Here is a 12908-nt window from a genome sequence, read left to right on the forward strand (position 1 = left end):
AACAAAAAAGGCCGATAATTCAATGTATACTAGTTTATTTGTAGCTTCCGCTATAAAAATTCCATTTATTTTCTTTTTGCAGTATTTAAAATTTAATTAGGAAGTACCCCTATTATAAATTTTAGCCGGCTTACGCAATTGAGAAAAACTAAATCACGGAATTTTTCCGGAAAAAATGACCGTCTGGCAACCCTGCTTGAAAAAAGTACAAAAAATGAAATAATAGTAGGTACAAGATGAAGCAATCGTAGTCAACGCGTTAAAACTGATAGAATAACAAATTTAGTGGCTTTTTAATCACACGCTAGTGGTGCTTCAGGTGATGCCCCACGGGGAGCCTGGTAGGGCTCCTGCTGGTGCAGCTCATGTTTCAATCACACGCTAGTGGTTCTTCAGGTGATGCCCCACGGGGAGCCTGGTAGGGCTCCTGCTGGTGCAGCTCAACGAGCAGAAGCGTGTACGTGGGCAACCTCGTGCACCGCAGCAACGTGTAGCGCACGCTCGACAGTCCATCGTCCATGCGGCCTCTCTGTTTAGTCACCAGTTCGAATCTAGAAAGTAAACCGTCGATTATAAATACTTTTATAAATACAGTCGTATAAGTCCCATTCATTTACAGGCCTTTTTTAATCAAGTGACTAATTATTTATATCTGTTTAAAATACCTAAATTATTGATATGAAATCAATTCTGATTTAAACATTCTATTAACATAAATATTTCTCAACCATAAATTAACACGCATATCTGAGGCTATGCAGTGATTTTCTTACATTTGACAATGAAGCATTTCCAGTTTCCAATGAATTTCGAAATTAATTCATTCTAACTCTATTGAGTATGAATTTCTTTGCAGCTCTTACTTAATTACTTGATTTTTAACCATGCCAAAGTATATAGCACTACCGCACTGAATCAATACCATATTGATTGGGAATTGAATTGCCCTATGAAAAGCTCAGTGAAAGGTATTTATAAAAGAGCACCACCACACTGAAGTGTTCAGTAGCAGCAGTGTTATACTCCATCAAAGTTACAGTGCCTTCTCTCATTATAATAATATAAATATAATAATATAATAAAATATAATATAATATAATATAATATAATATAATATAAAATGAAGGTAGCGGGCGACGCGGCTGGGCACGAGCAAGTGCCGCAGTCCCGCGCGCAGCACCCGACGCTCGAAGTCGTCGTCTTCGCCGCCCCAGCCCCAGTAAGCGTTGCTCAAGCCGTTCACCAGCGACATGCTGCGCGGCGTCAGCGACACCACGCCGCCCATGAAACGCCCGTAGAAAGGGCTGCTTATATTTTAGGGGGTACAATTATAATCTATCGACTTCATTTACAATTATCTATCAACTTCATCTGCGATTATCAATCAACTTCATTTACAATTATCAATCAACTTCATCTACAGTTATCTATCAGGTTCATTTACAATTAGCTATCAACTTCATTTACAATTATCTATCGACTTCATCTACAATTATCTATTGAGTTCATCTACAATTATCAATCAAGTTCATCTACAATTATCAATCAACTTCATCTGCAATTATCAATCATCTTCATCTACAATTAGCTATCGAGTTCATCTCCAATTATCACTCAAATTCATCTACAGTTATCTATCGATTTCATCTGCAATTATCTACCGTCTTCATTAGCTAACCGTTGATAATCAAACGGCGTTGTTCAGTTCAGCGTTGTTAATAAATTATTCACTGGAATACCTGTACAATTAGTTATTTATGCATGCAATAAACATGAGCAAATATCAACAGCAATCGGAATGCTTTATGCTATTACGACACAAAATAAACAATAAAAATCGTTGCAACAGCCACTCTATCATTAAATGATGATTAATGATAAACATATCACAGATTAATGATAAATTAATGATTAAATGATAAACAGCCACCATTAAATGATGAAATTTGAAACTCAGCATTGATGAAAAGCCAGCAAAAGTTTTTCATGGGAAACCAATTTAAATTTTACCCTTACGTGAAATTGCGATCACTGCGTGATCGAAGGAGCTGTCGGACGGCCCCAGGAGCGCAGCTGTAGTCGTTCAGGAGGTTCAAAGGGAGCACGTCGACGTCGTGCAGAACCAAGCAGTTCACTGCAGCAACTCTACGCATCGTCTCTATAGCTCCCACATTTAGCAGAGACGCTCTATTGAACGGAGCGTTAGCTGCAGGGAAATATAACAATAATAATATTAATAATAATAGCGGTTTAAGCGTTTATCAGGCCGTAAGCCTGTCGCCGATTCTTAAAATCGCAGAATATTCACAGCTTGTTGCGGTCTCGTACTCACAACTCACTGCTACAATTCTGCTGTGCTTAACCGCCCGGCCTCCTCGCCGATTCTGACCAGAAACTGGCGCACAGAGCTGGGATCGAACCCGCGCCTCTCTGCTCCAATCTTGGTACTCTGAACTGTAACCACTGGGCCACCCTGCCCAGCAGACTACTTGTTACCAAGTTGATTCATTGCAATTCGAAGCAATTTGAGTGTAGTGACTTTGAAAATATATGTTATTTGATAAATATGTGTATGAATTTTAGAGAAAAAAATTTCTCAGACTGGCTTTAGAACAACTTAAAAAAATAATACCCAAACGAAGCGGCACATTGTGAGGATCGAAATACATTTCGGTTTTGTTGATCCATTTACGATCGTTAATTTTTACCCTGGTTTAGTATATTTCATACACAGAACATACGTGTGCGCAATGTCAGGTCATGTTTGTGTTTTAAATTGCCTTAATTCTAAAATGAATATTAAATTTATTTTATTATATTTTATTTTTTGAAATACAATGATTTAGAAGTAAGAATAACTGCTACTCTCGCAACGTTGCACCTCTAGTCATACACTTCACAGATTATTTTGACCTTCTGGCGCATAAAGTCAATTCCAATTAACCTGTCTGTTCGATGACAACAATCGTATAAGGTTCCAATTAACCTGTCTGTTCGATGACAACAATCGTATAAGGTTCCAATTAAGCTGTTTGCTCGATGACAACAATCGTACAAGGTTCCAATTAACCTGTTTGCTCGATGACAACAATCGTACAAGGTTCCAATTAACCTGTTTGCTCGATGACAACAATCGTACAAGGTTCCAATTAACCTGTTTGCTCGATGACAACAATCGTACAAGGTTCCAATTAACCTGTTTGCTCGATGACAACAATCGTACAAGGTTCCAATTAACCTGTTTGCTCGATGACAACAATCGTATAAGGTCCCAATTAACCTGTTTGCTCGATGATAACAACCGTATAAGGTTCCAATTAACCTGTTTGCTCGATGACAACAATCGTATAAGCTTTGTTTTGTTGCTGCAGAAAGAAGTGAAGGTGCGCCAGGAAGCCTGGCAGAGCGTCAGCCCGTCCTCGCAGCGGCACAAGCACGGCCAGTCTTTCTCTGCGAGACACAGGGGACTGGTTACAGGTAAGTCTTGAATGACAATGAAGGTTGATCATTTGTGTATTCTAAGTATTTTTGAAATGTGAATTAATATGTATAAACCTGATGGAAAAATATCTGATAAAATTTGCGCTTAATTCAGAATATTCACAATCTTGAATGTTATCGATCTCATTCACGTCAAAATATCTGCCCCGAACCCTAAGTAAGTACCTAGGATTACAGTTGCCCGGTACGTAGCTGCCCCCGAGCTCGACGAGTGCGAGGGACTCGTCTATCTTAACGTTAGTCCGCAGCGTAGCCACATCTGAGAGCATGGAACAAACAACCTTGAAAGGTCAATCTAGAGCGACTCACAGTCACAGATTAGTCAAATCTGAAAGCATGAAACAAACAACCTTAAGAGGTTAATCTAGATCGACTAACACCTAAGTCATATATGTGAGCAGGAGACACCTTGAAAGATCAATCTACATAGCTCGGTTAAGAGTGTAATTGTTATTTTAATGTTCTTAAACACTCGTAAAGGTCAATTAGCCTATTTAATTGGCTGACTTATTACCCTATTAATACTATTACTGTTAATACTGTTTTCATTCCATTAATACTGTTGATACGATTGATCCATTACTCTGTATTTCTGTATAGTTGAATGGTAATTTATTCAAATTTTAATTAAATTCCACTGGACCCATTCACAGTAACTCACCCGAGTCGCGGGATGAATGAAATTCTGCGTAAGTTGGACACCGAGGCAATGAGATAACAGAGCTTGCGTTAGCAGCGCCCCCCTCCAGCCAGGCCTGGCTCAACGGCTTGCTTTGTGACTGAATGAATTTTGTCCCGAAATCAAACAATGAAAAAGACCAAACAATGACTCCTCAAAGACTAGTCTTAGTACCTAGGATCACAGTTGCCCGGTACGTAGCTGCCCCCGAGCCCTAAGTACGTACCTAGGATCACAGTTGCCCGGTACGTAGCTGCCCCCGAGCTCGACAAGTGCGAGGGACTCTTCTATCTTAACGTCAGTCCGCAGCGTAGCCACATCTGAAAGAATGGAACAAACAATCTTGAAGGTTTACCTAGAGCGACTCACACATTTAGTCACATCTGAAAGCATGAGACATCTTTAAAAATCAATCTACATAGCTAGATTAAGATGCTTATTAAGATGTTTATTTATATTCTCATTAATACTGCAAGAGTTAATTCAGTGTGATAATTTTTCATTTACTCTATTCATTCATAATTTAATGATGATTTATTCTAATTTTAATTAAATTCCACTGGACCCATTCACAGTAACTCACCCGTGCCGCGGGATGAATGAAATTCTGCGTAAGTTGGACACCGAGGCAAAGGGAGAACAGAGCTTGCGTTAGCAGCGCCTCCCTCCAGCCAGGTCTGTCTCAACGGCTTGCTTTGTGACTGAATGAATTTTGTATTATGAAATGTTCATGCAGTTAAGTTATGTTACTTACGTTTTTCATTGTAATCCAAATAGCGACAAGAAAACTTTGACTAAAAACCAATACCACGAAACTGCGGCAGTGACGAAAAGTCATGTTCATCGGTCTCGCAGTGCGCACATCGATGACAGGAACTCTGGACCACGGAATTACGTGACCAAATACACCGATGTCGTACTTTTCACTAATGTTCCGTTACCATTTATAATAAAACCAGTCCCATGACTTACATTTGTCTATTTCTAGCTGCATCGCACATTAAAAATATATATCATTCTTCTATGTGGTAAACATGTAACCAATCCGTGTTGCAACACAATTTTTCACTCATAATTATTATAAATATGCTTTGCATGTGCATGTATGTGAAATAATAAGTTCTGCCGTACTATACCAATATATAATTTTGTATGGAATGATAAAATGAATGCCAGATTCTTTTAACATGGAGGAATGTGACAGTTATTTTCGGGTATTAATTATTTATTCGAATAATGACCTCAAAAAAGAAATAAACTTCACCACATTCATGTGATATAATTGATATTAGTTAAACATATTTCTGGTAAATGTAGTTCAAGTTTCCGCTCAGTATTTTGCTGGCAGCAATAAGTACGAAGTTCAAGTCAGATACGATGTCCTAATACATAAACGCTGTGATGCGAACATACCTATCAGTATCATCGGCTTGGGACTATTAACAAAAAATTAATAAAAGTTTCCCTCAAAGAGCTTCGTGATATATTATTCCTACTGTCAAACAACCCTTCAGAAGTGCACATCTAGTTTGTCATGGGGGATGGCTATGTTTTTACAGACGTAAACTGAAATTTAAGTTAATGGAACTTAAATTCTATAAGCACGTACCCTTAATCAGTTCGTCCAATGGCTATAGGTTTGTTTTGGGAACTGCTTAATAACAATACTAGAAAATCACACAATATAAATTTACACCGAGATAATTCGTCACAGGTTTCATATATAAATTTTCATAGATATATGATATATCATATATGATCTAATTCACTTACACATAATATTTTTAAAACTTGAATATCACAACAATTTATCAAAGGAAAACATAAGCTTATTTATTTAGGTCAAAATAAACACTGATGCAAATTCTATCAAAATTTGCTAAATGATTAACACAATGAATGTTAGCTCGAGATGTGGCTACTGTGTTTAGAAAAGATCTGAAAATGAATATGAAGTTATGATTTAGTTAGTGTTACCAAAATTCAAGTTAGTCGCCGGAGTCTCAGTCTAGACGCTACGAAGACTTCTCTGATTCTGAGATGTTTTTGAGAAGCCCAACAAAGAGCAACGGTGTCTCGGATGAGAGATTTGACATATAGAAATAAAAGTGTTAATGCACTAGCTGAAGACACTTTGGTCTTTCCATGTAGCATTGTATTTGACAGATGGTAAAGCTAAACTATCATTGAATTCGCCTTCGTGATCAAATGCGAAAGTCATATGAGTAAAATTCATTATAACTTCTCGCGAAAATTCCGCATCTGCGGACAATACACAAGATTGCAACATTCTCGTCTTTCGTCAGCACCTTGTAATTTCAATTTGGAGCTACATGGAATAGCATTATAGCTCCAATAATCACAAAACCAAACAACGCCTTGTAATTTTGTATAGAAGCTATACACTTCTATTGGCCACTTACCACTACGGCTTTTCCTACAACTATCAGGCTACGTACGTTTACGCTTTACCAATACCCTAGAGGTAGAGGATTTAGGTAGAATTTCGAATTGCTGTGAAAGATCTAAAATTCTAAAAATACCTGACGTCCTGACCTCAGTTCACAATGGCAATCCCAATGTTTGCAACAACTGAACAAGTTAAACTCTCCTGCGTGACCTGACTCCAAAATATATCAATATAATAATCAGTCAGTTGTCAAAAAACAAATTAGGAACAAAACCACCCTATCAATTTTTTTGCCATTGTCTTTTCCATCTTTTAGTCCATTGTGTAATTCTACTCTGAATTATGAGAATACAAGAACAAGAACTGCTATATTTTGTGGCTCTAATATTATATAATTTCAGTAGATATGAAACCATGCGGCTGTAAATTGTAACGTCATGTCCTATTTTTGTTTGCTTAACAAAATTGCAGTTTGCACTTTGAAAACATGTCATTTTATAAAATTCTCAACTTCTGAAATTTGCAGTGCTTCAAAACTCCAGCCAAAATATCCTGCAGAATGTTATTGTAACAAGTTGACCCAAAACATTTTGTTGAAGATCTCATAGTTGCAGTTGCATCAGAGCAGTCAGAGACAGTCACTTGTGAGAGTGCATTAGGGTAAACGCGGTATATTCCGACACATTAAGGACGCATCGAGAAATGAAAAACTATAAAAAAAACATATGCGTCACGTAAGTTCTGTTGCCTTCACATGACTCTCAAAACACTTCACTACGCGGGTATTATTGCAGATTAACTACATCCAAAAAAAATGGTGTTTTTTTTTTAATTATATGTTTTTTGGGGTGTAGATTACGAATCTGAAATCAATTTTTGGCGGTCGGCATCGGAAAACCGATTTTTTTCCGACTCAAAAATTGCGCTAAAAATGCCTAAAATCTGCGAAATCGGCGAAAAATCGGATACTTACCCGTTGCACTGCAACGGGTAAAGAAGACGAAAATGTTACCCGTTGCACTGCAACGGGTAACATTTTCGTCTTCTTTGTCCATAAAAGCTGGAGAGGTGACGGAATTACCTACGATGTCGGAATATACCGCGTTTACCCTATCATGTGTTCAGTTGCCACTAAAGTATAGATAAATATTACTGTTGCCATTTATATTATAAAATTAGAGATTTGGGGTAATTTGTACAGGACTTGTAAATAAGTTTGTGGCTGGTAAATGGCTCTTCATGGCCAAGATATGGAATTCACAGCTCAAAGAAATGGAATCATGGCTGGCAAACCCATAAAATCATGGCTTGAAAAATCCAGTTGTGGCTAACGCTCACCAAGTAGATAAATTCCATGCCTGTGGTATACTAGCTACAAAAACACTTCTCACATGGTGGTATTTCTCTTACATGGTTGCATTTGTCTCACAGGGTTGTATTTGTCTTACTTGGTCATGTTTGCTTCACATAGTTGCGTTCATCTTGTGCTGTCATGTTTATCCCTTTGCAGTTGTGTTCAACCCACAGGTAGAGAAATTCTAGTGTTGCCTGGATTAAAAAAATCATACTTTTCTGTAAAATATTGTGTCGTCACAGTCACATGGCACAAAAATACAATAATTCATAACTCCAAAAACCCTGTTGCAGCTGAGAGAATATATTACACATTACATTGAATTTATTTAAGAATTTATTAATATTCCCTGACAATATGGTCTATAAACCAACAGATACTCTTCAGACTTCACTTGTTACTAAGATCCTTCAATCAACCTTGGTCTAGGGTGGTTTGTGACTTACAAGATGCTGTAATTGTAATATGCATAGAGTGTTGAAGAACCTCTTAGAATTATATTCCATTTAATGATTTATAACTGAATGATGAATATTTAAATTAACAGATGATAAAGTACCTAAATGGGTATTCTTTCCACAACTTATTCTGCATATTTCCTGCTTAGTTAATTTCTTATAGTCATGTTATCCATCTTCAGACTGGAAATATTTTAATTGTTACTTAGTAAAGGCTTTAAATTTTAGAAATGGAGGTTGATGACGAGGTAGAAGCTGACTTACTGCGTCAGTTCAATTGTCTCAACACATCTGACAAAGAGGTTCTGGTTAAAGAACTTCAAGGATTGCTGGGCAAAAGTTCGGAATTGACTGAGCAATCAGCACGTTTTTACCTTGATATGGCTGATTGGTAAGTTGCTTTATAAAATTAAGAATAATAAATTAACTGATTATATTAAAAATTGATTAATTAAATAACAAACAAATTTCTGGCTCAAATAAAAAATTTGAACAAGAAATTAATTGATCATGATTTAGAATTATAAAGAATTTATGTATAACAAGTCCATTGTTCAGGTTTGAGTTATATTTTCCTTCTTTTTTTTCTCACTCATTTGTTCTCTACCATTGTTGCTACAAAAATTTTTTTAACTTGTATTCAAATTCTTATAATTCCATAGAGCTAGTGATCTTGAAAACATGAGAATGTTGATGGTTTTAATTTGACACAAATTTCTTCTATGAAGAATTGCTATGAATGCAAATTTGTTTTTTGACAGGAATTTGCAAGCAGCCATATGTGCTTACTTTGACCTACAGTCATCAACAAGGCTCCCTCAAATGACGTTCTTGCAAGATGTTACTATTGGAGAAGGGGAAAGTGTACCTCCAAGCACCAGGTATTAAAAGTTTTTAACTGTTTATGATACCATTTCATTTATATATATCATTTATATTTGTATGTATAGAAATGAAATTAAATATCTGTTTTTTTCATGCAGGTATTGTGCCTAAGCAATAAGTAAACTAGGTTTCTAATCCTTTATTTAGCTGCAGAAGGTAAAATTATACTTTATTATCCTGCTGGTGGAAATTAGATCTTAGTAAATAATTAAATATCTATGGTTAAAAAATTACTCTGAAAGTATGTATGACCTACTAACTGTAACAGTGAAATTCTCTTGATAATTTGCACAGTTTTGTGAAAACGTGGCGAGTAGAGAACAGTGGGAATGACCCATGGCCGATGGGTTGCCGCCTACTGCACACTGGTGGTGATCGCTTGGGAGCCGCAGAGGCCAGTGATCCATTACTGTGTCTACCGCCACACACCAGTCTTGAGGTCTCCATGAAGATGGTGGCTCCTCCAAACAAAGGCCTCTACTCCAGCAAGTGGAGAATGACTACACATCAGGGACACTTCTTTGGTGGTAAGTCAAAATCAGTATCCTCCCTTGGATTTTTTTGCTTAGGGAAGGATTAATAACACGTTTGTGCCATGATCAGACTGCTGCATCTATTCGTTATGACTGCCACAATTTACTTTCTACAGACACAATTTGGGTGATACTGCAAGTGGATGATGGTGGGACTTTGGCTCTCATGCAGCAAATGATGAACCTCAAAGAGCTCGGCTCATCTCCTCCTGTAGCGCCACCCCCGTCTCCCGCACATGCTGCAGCAGCCGCCGCCACTTCCTGCTCCTCTCTGAATCCCTTCAGTCCTAACAGAGATTTTGCCACGATTCCTAGGCTCTCATTTATGAGTGCTCCTCTCCCATTCTCCAGTGTTGGAGATGGTGGCGCATCAACCCCTTTGATGAATTTCCCTGCAGTTTCTGATGCCGTGTGTACCTCTTCAGCCTCCTCTTATTGTCCCAACAATGATCAAGGTTCCTTGTTGTCATCTTTCCCTTGTCCGGGCTCTTTCGACCCACAAAGTGGCCAACCTCCAGACCCAGACGTGAACATGAGTTAGCGAGCACAACTTGAATTCGCTCCTGTACCTGACTTGTGTTACTGAACTACTCACTAAATATATTAATTGCTATTCAAATTCTCGCGTATCTTTATTGAAACGTAGATGCCTTGTTTACTTCAAAGAGATTCTTGATCTTAATGTGTATATCAGGCATCTCTTGACAGGCTGTGGACTCTCATTAGTTACGGTCTACTACAATAAACCGGCACTATTTCTTGGGACCTGGCAACTGCTACAGTTATTGATTTTTATGTCTGCCTAATTTTTTTACGGATGAAATAAATTCAATAATAATGTAATCAGCTTCACGGCTGTGAGTGTGAAGTAAATAAAGCGGTCAAAAAGCCTTAGTAAGATTTAAAGTACATTAAAAATTAGTATTCATCTTATTTGTGGGACTGCCATCTCTGATTATTAATTTATTCTTGAAGTAAAATTAATGGCAGTTCAACTTTGATGACCGATTCTTCCGATGAATGTATATTAGTCAAGGTTAGCTGTGTTCTCTCACTAAAGTGTCTCGAGATGTTAGCTCTGAAGAGCACTGTTCGATACGAGCATCACCTTCATTTGCGCTGATTACTTTAGGCACGCACTTGTCTGGCATCCATATTTGTTACTGTTCTTGTCCCTCTTTACTTCTAACATCCATACTCTCTGTACCGCACATGCTTTAATCTTGCTCACATGTAGGAGTGGAGGTTTGAGCTGATTTGAACAATTAATATTTAATTTAATCTTGATATTTTGACAAGTGCAATTTATAATTCAAAAGCTGTTGCTTGCATTGTAACACGAATTGAAGTTGGCGACTTTTTCCGTAGCGCCCAAACCTTACATGTCCTCGCGCAGCTGCCTCCTATTGGAATATTTAAGGACCTTGTGATTAAATTTTTTAATGTGCCTGGAAGATTTTGGTTTTGTTAATCAAAATTTGTTTTACCCTCATCCGAAATTATTGTATACCGGTACTCTATTTCTTGCTTTGTTGTTTTTAACGAACCACAAACTTTAATATAAATCGCACGGTCACGTCACTTGTAAATGTCATCACGTGTCCGAATCAATTACTTGCAGCCAATGTTTTAAGATTATTGCTGTATGCTTTGCGGAGCATCTTATGGGGAGGCTTTGCTCTTCTAATGTTTGCTACGCAAGCGTTTTTTATGCACTGTGGACCATCAAAATAGTGAAGGTATATTAACGTAATGGTGCATCCTTCCATTAAAATTGTATGCGCGTCTGTTCCATTAATTATTACATCATATTTAGATGGTTCTTACTTTTTCTGCTCGATGCCAGGTAAAATGCAGTCATTATTAGAAATATTTTCTTGCAGCATTTAATGAGCGCACACACATGGTTCCTAACAACTTACGTGAATCGAACAAAATTCCAAAATGTAAACATTAATTGTCAATTCAGGTTAAAGATTATTATGTTTCGTGTCACGAGCGAAATGTATATTGGTAAATGGGATATCTGTTGAACGTCTGATGCGAGGGATGCGTTGTTGCCTTGCGATGTCAAACATTCATGTATCTGTGGTGCAAGTCATTCGTTGGTTAACTTTGATTATCTTGTGCAGGCCATTCGTAAGATTATCTTGTGCAGGCCATTCGTACGGCAGAACCGTCCTTTCTTGCCTCTCATGTTTGAGCTCGTATTAACACGTTGAGTACGGCGCGACGCACCGGTGTGTTACAGGGTATTTTTTCCGGACAAATCCGCTATTTATTTATTTTTTTTCAATTGTGTTTGCCGACAAAAATGTCTGATGGCAGTTCTACCTCATAAAATTTTGAAACTTACGGAAGGAAGGAAATTTTAATTTTTGCTCCGGAACCTACAAATTTACTAGTGTATTTTGAATTATAAGTCTTTCAATCAGAAGATTTGGCCGTTTTAGGCCATCTGGCAGCGCTGGTCGGTTTTGCCGCCCTCAATGTGTTAAGATCGCTTGTTAAAGCTTTGCCACGTGCATCAGAAGTAATAGGTGTACGAGCGTCGCACCAACACGAGTTCAATCGATGCCTATTTTATTTCAAGGAGTTTATGTACAGAATTTATTTCCTAGGTTATTTACGATGGAATGTTTTTAAATGCTAATATAAATCGTGTTAATTAATAGCCCACTAATATGTTGTTGGTATAACTCTATGGATTAGCAGTCATCGTGGTAAATTTAGTGTGAGTAAACCTGGCTGTTGGGGTCTACCTGATCGTTCATTTCCATCTTCTTGGTGTTCATTGCGACGCAAGATAAACAGTTGGTAGCATTTTTTTCCATTAAGAAGGATTCCTCCTAAGACTTGGGGGGAAAAACTAATTTCAGCTATCACGTGAAAGATAAACCACTGAACTGAAACCTAAACTGATGCTGGTACACTAAACACTAAACTGAAACCAGTAATGAATGAGCTCGTAAAAATTTAACCAAAGGCAAAATACATCAAGAAAAATTTACAAATTAGTTCAGGCCTCCCTCAATTGGACGTACAAGGCAAATTTCCTTCACAAATCAATTGAATGATGGCGTTTGAA

At 37.6% G+C, this 12908-nt stretch overlaps 2 protein-coding genes across 2 annotated transcripts; one reads left to right on the plus strand and one right to left on the minus strand.

The window, feature by feature from the left end:
- Window positions 1-370: 370 nt before the first annotated feature.
- On the minus strand, window positions 371-3770 carry LOC108681315 (beta-1,4-galactosyltransferase 3-like). The gene is made up of 5 exons (XM_018170336.1): window positions 3667-3770; window positions 3323-3450; window positions 2017-2206; window positions 1161-1304; window positions 371-551 (listed from the first exon to the last, which is right to left on the minus strand). Exons 1-5 carry the CDS (start codon window positions 3768-3770, stop codon window positions 371-373), a joined length of 747 nt encoding a protein of 248 aa, XP_018025825.1.
- Window positions 3771-8322: 4552 nt separating this feature from the next.
- On the plus strand, window positions 8323-12579 carry LOC108681322 (protein ILRUN-like). The gene is made up of 4 exons (XM_018170342.2): window positions 8323-8793; window positions 9164-9283; window positions 9582-9814; window positions 9937-12579. Exons 1-4 carry the CDS (start codon window positions 8633-8635, stop codon window positions 10359-10361), a joined length of 939 nt encoding a protein of 312 aa, XP_018025831.1. The 5' UTR covers window positions 8323-8632; the 3' UTR covers window positions 10362-12579.
- Window positions 12580-12908: the final 329 nt, after the last annotated feature.

Source organism: Hyalella azteca, unplaced genomic scaffold (genome assembly GCF_000764305.2).
Source record: "Hyalella azteca isolate HAZT.00-mixed unplaced genomic scaffold, Hazt_2.0.2 contig16642, whole genome shotgun sequence".
NCBI classification, from domain to species: domain Eukaryota; kingdom Metazoa; phylum Arthropoda; class Malacostraca; order Amphipoda; family Hyalellidae; genus Hyalella; species Hyalella azteca.